Genomic DNA, 21,909 nt, shown 5'->3' with positions numbered 1-21,909 from the left:
TCCCCGTGACGTCACTCAGTCATATGTTTTTTTTGTGCGGCAGAAGGAGGAAGGCTCACATTCACGGAAGTCAGGCAACTCGACAAGTTGTTTACCTAGCTAACGACACTAACAGGTAATGTAAACAAAAATGGTGTATTAGATATAACATGTACATTATTATATATACTATACTTTTATTGGTTGATCCTTTTTTATAGGTAACATTACTGTAGCTAGCTGGAAACGTTTTGATTCTAACAGCACTGCTTTGTTTATCAAACTAGCTAACGTTAGCTAGCTAGCTATCTTGCTAGCATAACTACTAGTAGCTAGCTAACTAGATTTCTTCATCCTTGTTGTGCAAACTAGCTAGTTAGCTAACCATTCCTTTACTATGTGATCCATGAACGTGGATTTTGTTGATTAAACTAAGTAAAATGTGTATACTTTCTGAATTGCTGATAAGAGGCGATGTAAGTTAGCCAGTTATTGGTTTCAGAGGGTGGATACTACTGTTAGCTCAATGGCTGTCTGTTTTATATGCCCGCTTCAGTCCTACCTGCCTGTAGTTACTGGTGTGGCCATCAACACGCTCATACGATGATGACTCACTAGGGTCGAAACCTCTCCTTATTCCCTCTCCTTATTCCCCCATCTCCTTCATCTTCACGTTCTCTGATCAAAGGATCGGTGAAAACAATATGGTGGGTGATGTCAGTGTGGCAAAGAAATAGTCAGACTTGCCCGTATGTATTGGCTCCTCTTTTTAATACCAACTTTTTTGTTTCCTTAGCTGGCCATCATGCTCGGTGGAGGATTCAAAGCAGAAAGACTCCGGGTCAATCTCCGACTGGTGATCAATCGCCTGAAGCTCTTGGAGAAAAAGAAAAGTGAGCCTGGCAACTACAGTACCAGTCAAAAGTTTGGTCACACCTACTCATTCCGAGGGGTTTCTTTATTTTTTACTATTTTCTACATTGTAGAATAGTGAAGACATCAAAACTATGAAATAACACATGGAATCATGTAGTAACCAAAAAAGTGTTAAACAAATCTGCATTTTATATTTGAGATTCTTCAAAGTAGCCACCCTTTGCCTTGATGACAGCTTTGCACACTCTTGGCATTCTCTCAACCAGCTTCATGAGGTAGTCACCTGGAATGCATTTCAATTAACAGGTGTGCCTTAAGTTAATTCGTGGAATTTCTTTCCTTTTTAATGCATTTGAGCCAGTCAGTTGTATTGTGACAAGGTAGGGGTGGTATACAGAATTTAGCCCTATTTGGTAAAAGAACAAGTCTATATTATGGCAAGAACAGCTCAAATAAGCAAAGAGAAACGACAGTCCATTACTTTAAAACGTGACATTTTCCGGATTGACTAACCTTCAAGAACTTTAAAAGTTTCTTTAAGTACAGTCGCAAAAACCATCAAGCGCTATGATGAAACTGGCTCTCATGAGGACTGCCGCAGGAATGGAAGACCCAGAGTTACCTCTGCTGCGAAGGATAAGTTCATTAGAGTTACCAGCCTCAGAAATTGCAGCCCAAATAAATGCTTCAGAGTTCAAGTAACACACATCTCAACATCAACTGTTCAGAGGAAACTGTGAATCAGGCTTTCATGGTCAAATTGCTGCAAAGAAACCACTACTAAAGGACACCAATAAGAAGGCTTGCTTTGTCCAAGAAACATGAGCAATGGACATTAGACCGGTGGAAATCTATCCTATGGTCTGATGACTCCAAATTTGAGATTTTTGGTTCCAACCGCTGTGTCTTTGTGAGATGCGGAGTAGGTGAACGGCTGGTCTCTGCATGTGCAGTTCCCACCACATGACCTGGCCTCCACAATCACCCGACCTCAACCCAATTGAGATGGTTTGGGATGAGTTGGACTGCAGAGGGAAGGGAAAGCAGCCAACCAGTGCCCTGCGTATGTGGGAACTCCTTCAAGACAGTTGGAAAAGCATTCCAGGAGAAGCTGGTTGAGAGAATGCCAAGAGTGAGCAAACCTGTCATCAAGGCGAAGGGTGGCTACTTTGAAGAATATCAACTATTAAAATCTATTTTGATTTGTTTAACATTTTTTGGGGTTACCACATGATTCCATGTGTTATGTAGAAAATAGTTAAAATAACGAAAAACCCATGAATGAGTAGGCGTGTCTAAACTCTTGACTGGTACTGTACATACACACAAACACCGTGCAAGCTGTAGCCTAGTCTCTGTTAATTGACATTTTTCTATCTCGGGTTGTCTTTAAAATAAATGCTTACAGACTGGATCTTCTGTCTCTTTGTAGCTGAGCTAGCTCAGAAGGCGCGGAAGGAGATTGCAGACTACCTGTCAACAGGGAAGGATGAGCGAGCACGGATCCGTGTGGAGCACATCATCAGAGAGGACTACTTGGTAGAGGCCATGGAGATCCTAGAACTGTACTGTGACCTGCTGCTGGCTCGCTTTGGCCTCATCCAGTCCATGAAGTAAATGAGCCAGCCTAGAGGACTCGGACAAGGAGGCTCTTTCTCAATTGTTTATTTCCTTGCCTCCTTGCCGCCTCCTCAAAACACATTGAGTGAGGTTAGAGAGGGGAGGAGCCTTGGGACTTCTCTTCCAATGCGTTTTGAGACCGAGACGAGAGAGGATGCAAGGAATTGAGTAAAGGCAATTGAAAGTGCAAAATTTCTCCTGGTCAAGGGAAAAACTCCTTGCCCTATTATCAGTGTTTGAGTTTATCCTTCAGGGCTTGACATGTAATGCTTGTCCGGGACAGGTAAAACAAATAGTTGGACCAGAAGAATATAGATTTACTGTAAGTTGTCTGGATGGACAAGCTAAAAAATAAAACCCTAAAATTGCTCTGATCAGAATTGGACCAGTGTCTTCCGCATGCAATGTTGCGCGCTGTTCTCCCAATTATTCCAGAGCGCATCGGAGCAGAATTATTGCATTGACAGGCGGTTTTGCGGTCACGTGAGTTATTTGCCCAGAGACAGTACATTTTTGGTTTACAAACCGATCATACAGCCATGAAAATCCTGGAAAGTCATGTGTGCTTCCCCTGCATTTATGCCAGTGTCATTGGGCCTGAGGGGAGAGATTTCAGCAGCTAGACTATGGCCTATAAAATAATGATAGACTAACAAACAGACTAGTTAGCCAATTCAAAACATATGGTGTAGCCTGGTTAGTTATTTTGGTAGTTAAGTATTTAGCTAATAGCATGTATTAATGTCATGTCCGATGTCCTACAAAAATGCTGTCCAGCGCTCTTGAATAAATTACCTTCACGCAGATGATGAACTGGTGCGTTAACCTACTCCTGTTATAATCAACGCAGCTCAAACACTCAATTGGGAGTTAACTCTATTCCCCTCTATTCAACATTGGGCATGTCATTCTGACAGTGTTAAAAAATATTATTAGAATATCTAGGGCCTGGATGATACCATGGCAAAAATGAAAACCCAAAGCGGATCCAACTCTTTAGTCCTTTTTAAAAACCTGCTGTATGTAAAATATTGTGTGCTATAGCTTGGAAAATGCATAAATGACTGGATGACAACATGTTTGTTTCCATCATTAGGGCTGTTTTCCTAAAGAAGTTAAATCCGCTTCGTGTTTTGTTTCCATGCCACGGTACTAACGAGTATCGCCCCGGCCCGAAGAGTAACCTAATTTTGAAATGACTCCTATCCTGTCAATAGATCTCCACGAAAACCTTCATATTTCAGCCTTACTTGGTTATAGATAAACATGTCTTTAGTAAGTTACCTTGCTTTGAAGTAGCCGACATAAGCCATTTGATCCCTTATTCATTAATTGGTATTTGGTTGTAATTGAAAAAGTGATTTACGCTATTTTAAGGATTGCCAACCATTCTCCAGGAGAGCCTTAAAGGGCGGCAGGTAGCTTATAGGTTAGAGCGTTGAGCCAGTAACGAAAGGTCGCTGGTTGGAATACCCGAGCCAACAAGGTGAAAAATCTGTAGATGGGCCCGTGAGCAAGTTACTTAACACTAATTTGCTCCAGAGGCTGCCGTACTACTATGGCTCACCCTGTAAAACTACACATTTCACTGCACCTATCTGGTGTATGTGACAAAACATGTATTTTTTTTTTTTAAGGGGCTGTGTTCAGTTTTTTTGAGACATATGCAAAGAAGTCAATAGGCGGAGGGGTGGCTTACATTTTTACGATTCTCTGTATGGTAATGATAAACGTATTTTGTAAAGTGGTTCCTTTCATCATACAACACAATTTTATGTCGCCCTTTTGGCCCATGATGTTAGACCATTTTTCATTTGAGTTTTCAGATGAGTGAAAAAAATCTGTCAAGCCATCTCCTTAACACCTATTTGTCTGTTTCTTGACAGGGAGCTGGACCCTGGCCTGCAGGAGGCGGTGTCCACTCTCATCTGGGCAGCCCCACGTCTGCAGTCTGAGGTCAACGAGCTCAAAATTGTGAGTAGTATACAATGTGTGTTAACATGTCTAGTAGCTTGGACTAGTTTTATTATACTGCCTAATTTAAACACTTGCATCCTCCCCCTTCCCCAATACCCATGTAACTATTGGACTATACATTGTGCCTTTCTGTATTATACTTATACTATAATGTAGTATTCTATTCTGCTGAGCCATTTACTTGATGTTCGTATTATCTTTTTATTATTTCTTATTGTTGTTGCATTGTCGAAGGAACTTGCAAGTAAGCATTTAGTTGGATCATGTGTACCATGCGTATCCTGGACATACGACTAATAAAACTTGAAACTAGTCCTCAGTTAAAAAAATGTTTAAATGCAGTTTGTACACTTTTTGCTGTATTGTGATCCTTGATACTGTGCTTTCTCCATACAGGTGTCTGATCAGCTGTGTGCCAAATACAGCAAGGAGTATGGCAAGCTCTGTAGGACAAACCAAATCGGGACTGTCAATGACAGGGTATGCATTTTCAGATGGTCTGCTTCAAGATACAATACCAGTCAAAAGTTTGGACACCTACTCATTCAAGAGTTTTTCTTTATTTGTACAATTTTCTACATTGTAGATCAAAACTATGAAATAACACATATGGAATCATGTGGTAACCAAAAAAGTGTTAAACAAATCAAAATATATTTGAGATTCTTCAAAGTAGCCACCCTTTGCCTTGATGACAGCTTTGCACACTCTTGGCATTATCTAAACCAGCTTCATGAGGTAGTCACCTGAAATGCATTTCAATTAACATGTGTGTCTTAAGTTAATTTGTGGAATTTGTTTCCTTAATTCGTTTGAGACAATCAGTTGTGTTGTGACAAGGTAGGGGTGGTATACAGAAGATGGCGCTATTTGGTAAAAGACCAAGTCCATATTATGGCAAGAACAGCTCAAATAAGCAAAGAGAAACGACAGTCCCATTATTACTTTAAGACATGAAGGTCAGTCAATCCGGAACATTTCAAGAACTTTGTGCAGTCGCAAAACCATCAAGCAATAGGATGAAACTGGCTCTCATGAGGACCACCACAGGAAAGGAAGACCCAAAGTTACCTCTGCTGCAGAGGATAAGTTCATTAGAGTTACCGGCCTCAGAAATTCCAGCCCAAATAAATGCTTAACAGACACATCTCAACATCAACTGTTCAGAGGAGACTGTGAATCAGGCGTTCATGGTTGAATTGCTGCAAAGAAACCACTACTAAAGGACACCAATAATAAGAAGAGACTTGCTTGGGACAGGAAACACAAGCATTGGGCATTAGGCCGGTGGAAATCTGTCCTTTTGGTTTGAACAGAGTAGGTGAACAGATCTCCGCATGTGTGGTTCCCACTGTGAAGCATGGAGGTGGTGTGGGGTGCTTTGCTGGTGATGCTGTCAGTGATTTATTTCGAATTCAAGGCACACTTAACAAGCATAGCCACCACAGCATTCTACAGCGATACACCATCCCATCTGGTTTGCGCTTAGTGGGACTATCATTATTTTTTTTTCAACAGGACAATGACCCAACACACATCCAGGTTGTGTAAGGGCTATTTGACCAAGAAGGAGAGTGATGGAGTGCTGCGTCAGATGACCTGGCCTCCACAATCACCTGACCTCAACCCAATTGAGATAGTTTGGGATGAGTTGGACCGCAGAGTGAAGGAAAAGCAGTCAACAAGTGCTCAGCATATGTGGGAACTATTTCAAGACTGTTGGGAAAGCATTCCAGGTGAAGCTGGTTGAGAGAATGCCAAGAGTGTGCAAACCTGTCATTAAGGCAAAGGGTGGCTACTTTGAAGAATCTAAAATATATTTAGATTTGTTTAGCACTTTGTTTTTTGTTACTACATGTGGTATTTCATAGTTTCTACTTTGAAGAATCTAATGTAGAAAATAGTAAAATAAAGAAAAACCATTGAATGAGTAGGTGTATCCAAACTTGTGATTGGTACTGTATATGTTGATGTGTTTGTTTCTGTGTGCCTAAAACAGAGAAATATGTCTCAACTTTACCCCATAGCTCATGCACAAACTGAGTGTAGAGGCTCCTCCTAAGATCCTGGTGGAGCGCTACCTCATTGAGATTGCCAAGAACTACAACGTTCCCTACGAGTCAGACGCCATGGTCAGAGTGAGTGGATGATGATGATGATGATGATGATGATGATGATGATGATGACCTGTCTGTCTCCCTGACTGACTCTACTATTTATATACTACCAAGTCTGGAACTAGCAGGACCCTGAAAGCCCCCCACCCCCAAAGCCATAAGACTGATAAGTAGTTAACTAGGCATGTGATGAATAACATTTGATTTGAATTACCCCCCCCGCAGCCAGAGGTGTGTACAGGAGAGGAGGCTGACCTCATAGACGTGGACTCTGACTTCAAGAAGCCAGGCGGCGGCGGTGGTGGTGGTGGCTTCACCGCTGGAGCCATGCCTATGCCCATGGGCCCCCCATCGGCGTTCAGCTACCCAACACCCAAAGGAGCCGTAAGACCATTTTTTTCCCCCCAGTAGTGTCTTGAATGACACCACTCTTGTTTGGTGAGATCGTTGCTTACAGATGGAGTCCGCAGTGGGGGGAAAACAGCGCCACTGACCGCTATTGTTTGTGCAGCAGTACATATTGTGCTTTTCTATTGCGCGCGCGACGATGTCAGAGCGGAAGAAAAGTCTTAGTTGTTTGCAGTAACTTCGTTGTTGTAATACCACCAACAGACATGGCTGTTTCACCATTAAGGATTCCAGCTTTAAGAAATATAGAGCTGTTGATATGAATGTGATGTTTTTATAAATGTAAGTTTATTTTCTTTAGATGCCTGGCCCCATAGGGTTCAACGGCCCCTCTGTTGGCACATATGATGCTTTTAACAACTTCCAGCCTCCGATGAGAGGGCCGCCCCCTGAGCTGCCGAGCTGCCCCCCTACCTACCAGTCTGTAAGTGTCAGAGCCCCCTGCCCCTTCTGCTTCTCCAGACAGATGGACAGACGGACAGTTCACCTTTCAGGGAAGAGGAGTTCATTATAGTTTGCTTGTGCCATCGCTTGTCTCTGCAGCACAGAGCTATGCTACAGGGACGTGATAGGGATTGGATAAGAACAGATAGAATGTGGAAACGGCCATAGCTGGTATTAACTGCTAATCACTAACCTTGTGCTGAACTGCATACGACTGTTTTTTGAATGCTCTGAGTGAGTATAATATGCTGAAACAGAGATCTGCTTGCTGTCAAACTAGAATGTTACTGGATGTGGTAGGGAAGCAATGCTCTTCATAGTGAAGTGAATGCAATTTGAGGTTAGTTATATTATTAGCTCTTGCTTTTTGCTCATTCTTAGCCCAGCGGTGTTGACTTTCTCAGCAATGCACTACTTCAATGATTATTCCTCCCCCAATCACATACTAACATACAAAAACATTGTTTTTCTCTGCCTTCTCATGTATCTATACAACTTTAACATTTCAACATGCAGGCGGGGTAGAGAGATCATAACGTGTGTGTATTTTTCAGATTGATGAGCTGTCTATTAAACCTTCTGATCGATCCCAGGTCTCTGGTAAGTTGTTTTCAATGAATATTTCCTTTTCTACACGTCAATCTCTTCAACAATATTGTTGCTTGCTTTTTTTGCATAACGGTTGCATTGGGGTGTATTTGTAATGTCATTCTAAACCTATGTTCTTTCCACAGGCCCGGGGCCTTCATCCCAGATCTACGATAACAACGCCCTCCCTGAGCTTCCCTCAGTTCCTGACACGCTTCCCACTTCCTCCTTTGGAGTTGGGCGAAACACTGCGACCTCTGATGACATCGACTTTGATGACCTGTCACGACGCTTTGAGGATCTGAAGAAGAAGACCTAGTCCTCCAGTATCCCATCATGCTATACTGTGCTGTCAGTCACTGCAGCTACAGTATCAGGAAATGTTGAAATATTTGGATTGGCACCCTTTGCAGTGAAACTCTCCTTATTGTGTAGTTTTACTGATAACATTAACTGTACCTCATTCAAACAGGTGAAGGCCTTTTAGAGGGCTATTTGACAGTACATTTTATTATCGACTACATCCAATCAAAACTGGGCCATATAGATGTGATCTTTATATGAGCACTTTGGATATAAAATGGCCTTCATGATAGTTACTAGTACTCTATGTAACACCTCAATCTTTCTCGTTGCTATGGTTGTCACGTATCCCCTTGACTCACAGTATGAGCCAATATTTGGTTAATAATCGAATAGTCTTAACTAATAGTGTCTCTCGTCCAGAGACTGGATTGAGTAATACAGGATCTCAATAGTTTGTCATTGTGTGTTTCATGAAACTGTTTTTTACCGGTCACTGAATTGCATACTAGAAAAACCTGTTTTCTGGCACACCCATTGTGTGGAATAATTCAGGCCTAGGACATATTCAAGGCCGTAGCACCCTGTCTGTCGGGTTTGACCCTCAGTACTCTCTGGCTCTGAACCTTTGGTGACGTCTGAAACCAGTTCTATGACATATGTTACATGGGGTGGAGGGATTCAATCAGACTTGAGTGATAAAGTGGGGTATTGAAATATGTAATACATAAGGCTATTTAAAGGAATTGTTTTATTTATACAGCAAAAATATTTTGGGAGGAGGTTGAAGGCAAGAGTTGGAAAATGTTTGTTTATTTTGTACATCTTTTTTCTCATAAAATCCACTTATTGTTTTAGAGTATTTAGTTTAACCCTATACATGCACTTCTCGTGTTTGTGTAATATAACCCATGCAGTGAATTGGCAACTGGAATGCATGATTTGACTGGTGACAGAAATGATACTCTATATGAAAAACCACTTGACCATGTAAGTTTGATGTAAATATGGCCCTCAAAATGTAATGGGTTCTTCTTCCTCTTTGTGTAATAGAGGTTTATAGTGTGATTCAGTATGTTATCTATGTATGTGTGTCCTATATGTGCCACACTGCATTTACCACCATCATCAGAGGCCTTCCCATTCTATAAGTATATTCAGACTATGTACACGTAACATGCAGTGGTGGGAAAAGTACCCAATTGTTATACTTGAGTAAAAGTAAAGATGCCTTAATAGAAAATGACTTGAAGTGAAAGTCACCCAGTAAAATACTACTTTTGTAAAAGTCAAAGTATTTGGTTTTAAATATACTTAAGTATCAAAAGTATAAATCATTTCTAATTATATTAAGCAAACCAGAAAGCACTATTTGTGTTTTTTTAATTTACGGCTAGCCAGGGACACACTCCAACACAGATATAATTTACAAAATAAGCATTTGTGTTTAGTGAGCCCTCCGGATCAGAGGCGGTAGAGATGACCAGGGATGTTCTCTTGATAAGTGTGTGAATTTGACAATTTTCCTGTCCTGTTAAGCATTCAAAATATAACTAGTACTTTTTGGTGTCAGGGAAAAATGTTTGGAGTAAAATGTTTTAAAAGTTTTTTTTTTTAGGAATGTAGTAAAGTACATATACCCCCCAAAAATACTTAAGTAAAAATACTTTATAGTACTACTTAAGTACTTTACACCACTGGTAACATATAATCTTTCTTAAAAGTTGTTCAAAGTTTTGATTTTGTGTTTGATGAAAATGTGTTGAATCTTGGTGATGGAAGAAGGTGAGAAAGGGGGGTAGATTTGCTGTTCCTGTCTTATAGCTTGCTTTCACTAATATATGATAGGTGGAAGTTAAGACTGTCTACTCCACCATCCTAAAATAAGACTTTAACACTACTGTACAGTGACCCGCTCACTGCTTTGACTGATCATCCTCTAAGGTGTAATGTAGGATTGTTTGAAGAATGTTTGATACCGACTTTGATTAGCAAGTGTACTGTATATCTTGTCACATAAAAGAGATAATAGGCTATGTTTTTTTCTGTCTAATAAAGGACATCTTTCTAATTGAAGTTCTGGGGTGGCTAATTTTCTTAGACGTAATTGTTTTGGTGTTGTCATATCTTGTCAAGTGAAGCAGTTCTACTGTAATCAAAGGAACTCGGTTGGTAGTGCAGTGTTGGTATTAGTACTGCCACTAGAGAGGGTAGATTACTACATGAATAGTGAAGCTTGACTGACATGGATGCCTCAGTGGATGTGGCAGGTAGAGTGTTACACAAAGGACACAGAAATGAGTTGTCACGACTCCCGCCGAAGTCGGTCCCTCTCCTTGTTCGGGCGGCGTTTGGCGGTCGACGTCACCGGTCTTCTAGCCGTCGCCCGCTCCACCTTTTCATTTTCCATTTGTTTTGTCTTGTTTTCCCGCACACCTGGTTTACATCCCCTCATTACTCTACGTGTATATTACCCTCTGTTCCCCCCATGTCTGTGTGTGGTATTGTTTGGTCGTTACGTGTGTGACGCTTAAGGCTGGTTTTGCACCGGGTCTTATTGTAACCCGTGGTTTTGTATTTTGTACCAGTTTGTGTTATTTGTGCGCTATCGCTTTTTCCTTGGGTCGGAGTGTTGTGACGCAGTTGCGTCCGGCTGTTTTCCTATGCCTGATTAAAGTGTGCCTGTTCACTCATCTCTGCTCTCCTGCACCTGACTTCTTTCGACCAGTTGCGCACACGCTGACATGAGTCTCCTAAGCGTTGAGGGACCCATCTCCAAGAGAGCAGGGTTTCATTCAATGACCTTGAAAATACCTTGAAACAAACAGAAATAAAAATATGTGTACTTCAACTAAGTTTGAAGTGGAAGCTCCTTTTCAGGAAGTTTCCCAAGATTTGTGCTTGCAGATCACAACCCAGGTTCCTACAGAGGGAGGCTTGTTTGACACTTGTCTTGTGTAGATCTGTAGCATCGCAATGGGGTGTTTTCCTGGAACTCTCAGGAGCTTGAGGCTTTTGTCAATGCTGACATAACTTTTTGTCTTGATGTGTTTTGGAAACCATGTGTTTGATGTGTTCGATACCATTCCATAAATTCCATTCCAGGTATTACTATGAGCCTATCCTCCCCAATTAAGTTGCCACTGGCCTACAGTGCTCAGAGTCCTTATAACTTCAAAGAGAGGAGATGCTACATCAGAGTGTTCTTTGATCTGTGGCTCTCCTGTTGTATTCATGGTCACATCACAGAGCGTCCTGTCCAGATGGCTGTCTGAGAGGTTCTATTCTAAGTTGTCTGTAGCTGCATGAATTTGCTTATTCTGAGAGTGTCAAACTGACCCAGCTAGGTGAGTCACTGTGCATCGCCACTAAATGTCTCTGACTGTGGACGATGATGAGCTGTTTTGACAGCTCTGTCTCCTTCTCTCCCTGGTGGCAATAAAGGCTGCTACCCCCTTCTGAGATAGGGATAGGGCAGAAGATATTCTTTAATAGTCCACTGGTGTTCAGCTCTGCATGGTGCTGTTTACAGACAGGGGGCATGCAGTTTGTATGTGGCAGAGTAGGGGATAGAGAGACAGGGGTCACATACATGTCTGGTGGTGTAGGAATGGCTGCGGGGTACAGCCCGAGTGTTCACAGTAAACATAAGCCTACATTTGCTCAAACTGCTAACTACATAGGCTTACATTACACTATAATTGAGAATTTCAATAAGCATTTTTCTACGGCTGGCCATGCTTTCCACCTGGCTACCCCTACCCCGGTCAACAGCACTGCACCCCCCACAGCAACTCGCCCAAGCCTTCCCCATTTCTCCTTCTCCCAAATCCAGTCAGCTGATGTTCTGAAAGAGCTGCAAAATCTGGACCCCTACAAATCAGCCGGGCTAGACAATCTGGACCCTTTCTTTCTAAAATTATCTGCCGAAATTGTTGCAACCACTATTACTAGCCTGTTCAACCTCTCTTTTGTGTCGTCTGAGATTCCTAAAGATTGGAAAGCAGCTGCAGTCATCCCCCTCTTCAAAGGGGGGGACACTCTTGACCCAAACTGCTACAGACCTATATCTATCCTACCCTGCCTTTCTAAGGTCTTCGAAAGCCAAGTCAACAAACAGATTACCGACCATTTTGAATCCCACCGCACCTTCTCCGCTATGCAATCTGGTTTCAGAGCTGGTCATGGGTGCACCTCAGCCACGCTCAAGGTCTTAAACGATATCTTAACCGCCATCGATAACAAACAATACTGTGCAGCCGTATTCATCGACCTGGCCAAGGCTTTCGACTCTGTCAATCACCACATCCTCATTGGCATACTCAATAGTCTTGGTTTCTCAAATGATTGCCTCGCCTGGTTCACCAACTACTTCTCTGATAGAGTTCAGTGTGTCAAATCGGAGGGCCTGTTGTCCGGACCTCTGGCAGTCTCCATGGGGGTGCCACAGGGTTCAATTCTTGGGCCGACTCTCTTCTCTGTATACATCAATGATGTCGCTCTTGCTGCTGGTGATTGTCTGATCCACCTCTACGCAGACGACACCATTCTGTATACTTCTGGCCCTTCTTTGGACACTGTGTTAACAACCCTTTAGACGAGCTTCAATGCCATACAACTCTCCTTCCGTGGCCTCCAACTGCTCTTAAATACAAGTAAAACTAAATGCATGCTCTTCAACCGATCGCTGCCTGCACCTGCCCGCCTGTCCAGCATCACTACTCTGGACGGTTCTGACTTAGAATATGTGGACAACTACAAATACCTAGGTGTCTGGTTAGACTGTAAACTCTCCTTCCAGACTCACATCAAACATCTCCAATCCAAAGTTAAATCTAGAATTGGCTTCCTATTTCGCAACAAAGCATCCTTCACTCATGCTGCCAAACATACCCTCGTAAAACTGACCATCCTACCGATCCTTGACTTCGGCGATGTCATTTACAAAATAGCCTCCAATACCCTACTCAATAAATTGGATGCAGTCTATCACAGTGCCATCCGTTTTGTCACCAAAGCCCCATATACTACCCACCACTGCGACCTGTACGCTCTCATTGGCTGGCCCTCGCTTCATACTCGTCACCAAACCCACTGGCTCCAGGTCATCTACCAGACCCTGCTAGGTAAAGTCCCCCCTTATCTCAGCTCACTGGTCACCATAGCAGCACCCACCTGTAGCACATGCTCCAGCAGGTATATCTCACTGGTCACCCCCAAAGCCAATTCCTCCTTTGGCCACCTCTCCTTCCAGTTCTCTGCTGCCAATGACTGGAACATTTACATTTTAGTCATTTAGCAGACGCTCTTATCCAGAGCGACTTACAGTAGTGAATGCATACATTTCATACATTTCATTTCATGCATTTATTTATTTATATATATAATATTTTTGTACTGGCCCCCGTGGGAATCAAACCCACAACCCTGGCGTTGCACACACCATGCTCTACCAACTGAGCCACAGGAACGAACTACAAAAATCACTGAAACTGGAAACCCTTATCTCCCTCGCTAGCTTTAAGCACCAGCTGTCAGAGCAGCTCAGAGATTACTGCACCTGTACATAGCCCATCTATAATTTATTCCAAACAACTACCTACTGTATTTATTTATTTATTTTGCTCCTTTGCACCCCATTATTTCTATTTCTACTTTGCACTTTCTTCCACTGCAAATCTACCATTCCAGTGTTTTACTTGCTATATTGTATGTACTTCGCCACCATGGCCTTTTTTTGCCTTTACCTCCCTTATCTCACCTCATTTGCTCACATTGTATATAGACTTATTTTTCTAATGCATTATTGACTGTATGTTTGTTTTACTCCATGTGTAACTATGTGTTTTGTATGTGTCAAACTACTTTGCTTTATCTTGGCTAGGTCGCAATTGTAAATGAGAACTTGTTCTCAACCAGCCTACCTGGTTAAATAAAGGCAGCTTTTTTTATTTTTTATAAACATGTTTGCACACTGGAAAACTAGGATTTGTTCAGTGCTGGATTTTTTTGTTGATGTTGAGAGAACATTTGATGGTTCTTGGGGTTTGCCTCGGTTCAGCCAATGCTCTCCACCTGCCCCATTTTAACAATCTTCTGTGAAAAGGTCCTCTGATGCCACATACGATTACATTCGCACCTGGTGATGAGTGAGGTTACTGGCGAAAAACACTTTAAAGTTTAATTACATTTTCAGTGATTTTCCACTGTTTGGAGTATTGAGTAAAGCACATAGGGGAAATGAAGCAGCATAAGTCCTGGTTTCTCAGGTTGGTTTGACCTAACAACAAAGATCAACTAAAACAATTAAGTTACTGTACACAATATAATATTAAAATCATTCTTATTACATTCTACCTGAGGACAACACAACCCTCTCTCTGCAGAGTATAGAGTTTGAGGGGAGAGAGTTTAGCTAAGGGTTTTAAAATTGCAAGAATAAAAAGAAAACAACCAATTGGAGAAGGTTGCTTCCCTGCCATGAGTCACCCAGGCGGAGGTTAAAGCCCTGAAGCACTCTCCTTTCTGCTCATGGCCAAACTCTATTTTTACTACGCTAAAGGGGAATTGAGTGACTCAATTTAGGTTACGAGAATATTAATATCCCCTCTTCCAACATTTTATTAGCTGGCAATTCCCCAAGAAATGTACTAAATTAATTTCTCACATAGACTTGAATTCATTAATTTGTGCTTTTTATTAAAAACATATTCTGCAGAGGGCCCAAATCATTTTAACTGGGGTCAGATATTAGTTTGGAATGGGTAACGTTCTGTCTGACCATTGAACCACCATTGTTGCTGCAGTGGGATTTACCTCTATGGCAATCTCCATTGATACTGAAGCCTTGCAGAGATGAAATGACGGATTACACACATTTTCTCAGGTTCAGCCTTCAGTTCTATGGAGACTCACAAAATGAATGACCACATTATCAACTGCATGGACTGTACAATGGATCTCAATGCCCTCAGCAGAAATGTCATGTTTTGGTGGAGCTGCCTGTTTCTCATTACCCAAGGATTTAGATTAGCATTCTTAGTGTTAGAGACCTTGGTGTTAGTGACCTTGCATACTTTCCTTACAGGGGGTTTGGGCACTACACTGTGTGTGCTAACTAGCCGATTGAAAAAACATATTAACATTGTGGACTGAGAGAGAGAGAAAGACAACTATACACACTCTCTAATAGGTTTCTGATGAGGAGAGTTCTGTTCTTTGCCACATCAGACTGTTAAACTGTCACTTCCTTTTCAGCTCCATATCAGCTGTCAGTTCTAATGTCGGGACTGAGGAGTGAGTGACTCAATTGGTCCAGTCAACATTGTTACCATTATCAATACCAACATCAAAGAATTATTATCCAAAAATCAACAGTTTAAACTGAATACCCATTTGTTGACAACTCCAACATGTCTTCGCCCAGTGAGTTTTTTGGAGACCATTATGACCTGAGCACCCTTTCTTGTCTAATTAGCAAATCAGTAGTAATTATTCTGTTATGGGTTAGGTTGAATAATCTATGTGTATTGTATTGGGGCATAGGGAAAGTGCAAAAGTGGGCCTGTCTCTGAGTGCAAGAATGATTCCATAAGGGTTGGATAGGAGCCATTTGTCTGGGGTTAGAACATGTTTTGCAAAAATGAATAGAAACCACCTGTCTGGTTCATGATATGATCACAGTTAATTTACTATCCAACTGTCTAGTTTCTGTGGGAAGATGGCTTTCCACATCGTAGCAGGGGAGTGGAGTGAAGACAACGGGATGCAGATAGTGGAGTCGTATCTCGAGGACAGAGCCAGACCTCCATCTGACCCAGACTGGATCATCCTACTGGGACATTTACTGTACTGTAGCTAAAAGACTGTAACTCTGTATCCTTATGTCATTCAGCCAACACGTCCAATTGGGTGAAATGAATCTAATTTGAGTATTCTTTGAAAATGTGTTCCAATAAATATATAATACTAAGTGAACCCACAGATACAGTCACCTCCAAAAGTATTGGCACCCTTGACAAAGATGAGCAAAATAGACTGTATAAAATAAATAATACAAATACTGAGGTTTATTGTATGCTCATATTAAAAATATATATATATTATTTTATATTAATACAGTTGAAAGAGATTTTGTTGAACCTTTTACTGCAGTGGGCTAAATCAGGGTCACACACAGTGTTTCTTGGTAGTCTTAAACAAATCTACTTTGAAACCAAAGTATACACCTCACACACATGGTTATGGGCTTAAAATAGTGAGATATAGAGTTGAAAGGTATTACATTTTGAGTTTGCATCCCAATATTGCAGTTTATATACATCACAGAAGACTGAAATATAACAAAACCGTTTGACATAGAAACACCGGATTTTCGGTGGCTTTTTATTAATTATGAAATTATGAAAAATATGAATAACATTCCACCCATGAGGCCACTAGGTCATTTCACTGCAGGAAGGGCTACCAAGTAAAAACAAAGTCTAAAAAAGATACTGTAGGTGTCAAAATGATTGGCACCGTAAAGATTCTTATCAATAAAATCAATTTGCATTAACATTCTACTTAAAAAAATAATAATCTCAGTTTAAGGAACTGTATCTTCCATGGCTTCCCATTTCACTGGGGTATAAAAAAGAGGTAACACACATGTAAAATCCCAGTGGCTCTTCCAGCAAGACAATGACCCCAAGCACACATAAAAATCCAGAAAGAAATTATTAATTGACCAAGAAAATCTACATTTTGCAAAGGCCATCTCAGTCTCCGGACTTGAACCCCATTGAAAACCTGTGGTTTGAACTGAAGAGTGCAGTCCAGAGCGTAGACCGAAGGATATCAAGGATCTGGAAAGATTCTGTATGGAGGAGTGGTCTAAGATCGTTCCCAATGTGTTATTTAATCTCAGAAAACATTCAATATAGCTCTGGTTTTCTATTATTTCTTTTATAGTCTTTTTTGATCATCTTTATCAAGGGTGACAATGATTTTGGAGGTGACTGTATGTTACTTAAAAGTAAATATAATTGTACAGTGTAAAATAGTATATCAGCGGTTTGTGATAAAATAAATATAACAGAGTAATTCCATACATTGAGAAACTTCATACAATCCACAAGAATAAAAGTTTATAACTATCAGCATATGACTAAATATTACAATTTCAATGATACAGTAGTTTTCAGTACATTCATACATATTATGCCTTATACATTTCTTATAAGATAAGAGTAACAAGTATTCAATAAAAACATAACAAGTATATTTTCAAAGAACTTGTATTCTCAGTTTGCCACATTGATAGTCAGTGCAGCAGAGCAGAGGATGTCTGTTGTAGGGCATCAGGCCTTCCGACCCCATCGACCCTCTGGAGACAGCATGTAGAGCTAAATTGTGTTTCTTTAGTGTATCTCCCTACCGGAGTACAATTTACACATCTCCTTTTGTTCTGTAAAACAGATAAGACAGGCCTCTTTGTGAGGACTTTTCTTTGCAACATCTCAGAAGGGAAGCTCAACAGAATCCCTGTGAGCCTGACATGGTATGGCATACTAACACAGGTTTTAAATATTTGTACCTTTATTTTACCAGGTTAGTCTCATTGATATTAAACATATATTTTACAATAGAGGCCTGGCCAAAATGGCAGCAAAATACTAGCAAAATACTATGCTTCTCCTACTATCTGAGAGTAAAACAGACTTACAGCTCTATTCCATTCTAAAATGCATATACCATTAATTATGCTGAACAGACAGGTTTCCATAGTTTGACAGAAGCCCTTCATATCCAAGGCCTTGTTGTATATCTGCACGAGAGTAGGCGTGGACATGAAAAAAAATGCATTTTCTCTCTACGACAGTCCTTTTAGATACTGACTGTAACCCTTCTCTCTCTGTAAAACCCTTCATCAATACTGAGAGTTGAGTTGATGTAACTCTATAATTGCCTTTTCAGAGTACCAGTACTGAGAAACCCAGATCAATTATGCCTTTGTAAACTGACACTAAGGTAAAGCATAATGGTTTTGTGAGAGCCCTGTACAGTAGGTCTTCTGTGGTAGAGGATCTTACCTTTCAGGAGTAGTCCAACCTCCTCACTGTCTTCTACTGCCACTGGTTTGAGGAGGAGGGCAAATAAGATCGCCATACCAATTACCTGAGAATAAACCCAAGAATCAAACAAAATTCTTGTTTTTACATCTGCTGATGATTGACTGATTGATTGAACAGAACTTCAGGACTATGTTCTTCATGTAAGCTACAGAGCCCTGGTCTAACCTTAAGAGGCTGCAGGATGAAGATGCTCTGGAAGAGGGACATGGCCAGAGAGATAACCCACTGGATGGATTTCTCCCTCCCATAGGCAAAGCCATACATCAGGGTAAAGTACGTGGACACAACACTGATGGAGACGAGCAAGAACCAGCCCACAAACACAAACCACCAGGGCAGCCAGCAGCTTGAGCTTTTCCTTTTCTCCCTAGCAACACGGGGAGGACTGAGAGAGGAGGTACAGAGGAAACACAGGTCTGTTTAGGTACTTGGTCAGAGTAATGTATGACAATGATATTCACGCAAATACAGAGCAATTAAACTTGACTGGAAATTGAGAGGAAGGGAATGACGTGTAAAGTTGTTTTTTGAAAAGCTTAACTTTTAATTCTGTTATTTATATTCCCTTCTCTGCACAGGTATATTGTCCAACCTGTAAGCCATGTGGCTGGTGAAAACCATCTCGGACGTCTTCTGCAGCAGGTGGACGGTGTTCAGGATGTGTTGACGGGCCTCTGGGGTGGAGAAGGCACTCTCATCCAGCCGCTCCAGGCACATGGACAGGTGGTGGAGGAAGTACAGGACAAACTTGCTGCAGTAGACCCAGTGTGGGTCACTCTCACTCAACCCTAGTGATACGTAGGCAGACGCATCAAATTTTAGGACATCTCCAACAATTACAATGACGTCAACACCTGTGTGACTTGTAAGGTTGCTCTTGCAGTGTCAGTGAAGCACCTTGCATAAGCTGAATGACCCCTTGCACTCTGCCCAAGGCTGAGCAAAGGTCATCGCATGACTCCAGCTTCTTCTCTAGCTCAGGCACTTTGTTCTTCTGGCTCTTACAGAGCAGAGTCACCATCTCCTCTGTGTCCTAGATAGGGGCGTAGTACACAGGAATACAGTACTTAAGGACAGAACATACATAAACACAGTTGCTAGTACCAATCTTAATGTATGTAGTTCTGTCCTTGAGCTGTTCTTGTCTAATGATGTTCTGTATTATGTCATTCTGTATTATGTTTCATGTTTTGTGTGGACCCCAGGAAGAGTAGCTGCTGCTTTTGCAACAGCTAATGGGGATCCTAATAAAATACCAAATACCAATCTTAATGGTTGCTATAACCAATAAGATATTGTATGGCCTTGGAGGTAAGAAAAAAGGAAGGCACAGCTGAAAGGAATAAACGATGGGAGTGTTTGAAGGTTATAGACAAAGTATGGAGCAGAACTATAACACAGCAGCAACACTTTATTTTGAAAATGTAAAGAGAGGACCTTAAGAATGGTTGGCATGGTAACAGCGAGGGGTTTCAGGCCCTGCATATCGTGGCTCTTCTCCTTTGGTTGGACGACTCGTGACTTGATACTGCGGAATATGGTGATGATGAGGATGTTGATGGGGAACATGAGCAAACCGCTTTCCACCCCCACCATGATCTCCTCCCAAGTGACCTTCAGCGAACCTGGGACATGAAAGCACACACCATTATGGAGTCAAGGCACAATAACAGAGGCTATATCACTCAATATTTTAAAAATGCCTTCCTCACCATCTTAAATAAGCATGCCCCTTTCAAGAAATTTAGAACCAGGAACAGATATAGCCCTTGGTTCTCCCCAGACCTGACTGCCCTTAACCAACACAAAAATATCCTGTGGCTTTCTGCATTAGCATCGAACTGCCCCCGCGATATGCAACTTTTCAGGGAAGTTAGAAACCAATACACACAGGCAGTTAGAAACGCCAAGGCTAGCTTTTTCAAACAGAAATTTGCTTCCTGCAACTCAAACTCTAAAAAGTTCTGGGACATTGTAAAGTCCATGGAGAATAAGAACACCTCCTCCCAACTGCCCACTGCACAGAGGATAGGAAACTCTGTCACCACCGATAAGCCCACTATAATTGAGAATTTCAATAAGCATTTTTCTACGGCTGGCCATGCTTTCCACCTAACTACCCCTACTGCATTCAACAGCACTGCACCCCCCACAGCTACTCGCCCAAGCCTCCCCCATTTCTCCTTCTCCCAAATCCATTCAGCTGATGTTCTGAAAGAGCTGCAAAATCTGGACCCCTACAAATCAGCTGGGCTTGACAATCTGGACCCTTTCTTTCTAAAATTATCTGCCGAAATAATTGCAACCCCTATTACTAGCCTGTTCAACCTCTCTCTTGTGTCGTCTGAGATTCCCATAGATTGGAAAGCAGCTGCTGTCATCCCCCTCTTCAAAGGAGGGGACACTCTTGACCCAAATTGCTACAGACCTATATCCATCGTACCCTGCCTTTCTAAGGTCTTCGAAAGCCAAGTCAACAAACAGATTACCGACCATCTCGAATCCCACCGCACCCTCTCCGCTATGCAATCTGGTTTCAGAGCTGGTTATGGGTGCACCTCAGCCACGCTCAAGGTCCTAAACGACATCGTAACCGCCATCGATAAGAAACAATACTGTGCTGCCGTATTCATTGACCTGGCCAAAGCTTTTGACTCTGTTAATCACCACATCCTCATCGGCAGACTCAGTAGCCTTGGTTTCTCAAACGATTGCGTCGCCTGGTTCACCAACTACTTCTCTGACAGAGTTCAGTGTGTCAAATCGGAGGGCCTACTGTCTGGACCTCTGGCAGTCTCTATGGGGGTACCACAGGGTTCAATTATTGGGCCAACTCTTTTCTCTGTATACATCAATGATGTCGCTCTTGCTGCTGGTGAATCTCTGATCCACCTCTACGCAGACGACACCATTCTGTATACTTCTGGCCCTTCTTTGGACACTGTGTTAACAACCCTCCAGACGAGCTTCAATGCCATTCAACTCTCCTTCCGTGGTCTCCAACTGCTCCTAAACACAAGTAAAACTAAATGCATGCTCTTCAACAGATCGCTGCCTGCACCTGCCCGCCTGTCCAGCATCACTTCTTTGGACGGTTCTAACTTAGAATTTGTGGACAACTACAAATACCTAGGTGTCTGGCTAGACTGTAAACTCTCCTTCCAGACTCACATCAATCATCTCCAATCCAAAGTTAAATCTAGAATTGGCTTCCTATTTCGCAACAAAGCATCCTTCACTCATGCTGCCAAACATACCCTCGTAAAACTGACCATCCTACCAATCCTCGACTTCGGCGATGTTATTTACAAAATAGCCTCCAATACCCTACTCAACAAGCTGGATGCAGTCTATCACAGTGCCATCCGTTTTGTCACCAAAGCCCCATATACTACCCACCACTGCGACCTGTACGCTCTCGTTGGCTGGCCTTCGCTTCATAATCGTCGGCAAACACATTGGCTCCAGGTCATCTACAAGAC

At 41.9% G+C, this 21,909-nt stretch overlaps 2 protein-coding genes across 4 annotated transcripts; one reads left to right on the top strand and one right to left on the bottom strand.

Moving 5' to 3' along the window:
* Window positions 1–8: 8 nt before the first annotated feature.
* On the top strand, window positions 9–9,337 carry LOC115202992 (IST1 homolog). 3 transcript variants are annotated; one of them, XM_029767217.1, is made up of 11 exons: window positions 9–115; window positions 668–686; window positions 776–872; window positions 2,288–2,468; window positions 4,362–4,449; window positions 4,849–4,932; window positions 6,480–6,590; window positions 6,795–6,953; window positions 7,279–7,401; window positions 8,015–8,021; window positions 8,156–9,337. In XM_029767217.1, exons 1-11 carry the CDS (start codon window positions 24–26, stop codon window positions 8,326–8,328), a joined length of 1,134 nt encoding a protein of 377 aa, XP_029623077.1. In that variant the 5' UTR covers window positions 9–23; the 3' UTR covers window positions 8,329–9,337. The 3 variants fall into 3 exon arrangements, with proteins under 3 accessions (XP_029623077.1, XP_029623076.1, XP_029623078.1); XM_029767216.1 differs by having other exon boundaries at window positions 7,976–8,021; XM_029767218.1 differs by lacking the exon at window positions 668–686 and having other exon boundaries at window positions 30–115; window positions 7,976–8,021.
* Window positions 9,338–17,305: 7,968 nt separating this feature from the next.
* Window positions 17,306–19,070, bottom strand: LOC115202697 (polycystic kidney disease protein 1-like 2). The gene is made up of 4 exons (XM_029766763.1): window positions 19,020–19,070; window positions 18,593–18,812; window positions 18,386–18,470; window positions 17,306–17,760 (listed from the first exon to the last, which is right to left on the bottom strand). Exons 1-4 carry the CDS (start codon window positions 19,046–19,048, stop codon window positions 17,714–17,716), a joined length of 381 nt encoding a protein of 126 aa, XP_029622623.1. The 5' UTR covers window positions 19,049–19,070; the 3' UTR covers window positions 17,306–17,713.
* Between the last annotated feature and the right edge of the window lie 2,839 nt (window positions 19,071–21,909).

This window comes from Salmo trutta, chromosome 12 (assembly GCF_901001165.1).
Source record: "Salmo trutta chromosome 12, fSalTru1.1, whole genome shotgun sequence".
Taxonomy (NCBI): Eukaryota; Metazoa; Chordata; class Actinopteri; order Salmoniformes; family Salmonidae; genus Salmo; species Salmo trutta.
Note: the sequence above shows the minus strand (reverse complement) of the source record. Positions and strands in the feature narration are given on the sequence as shown.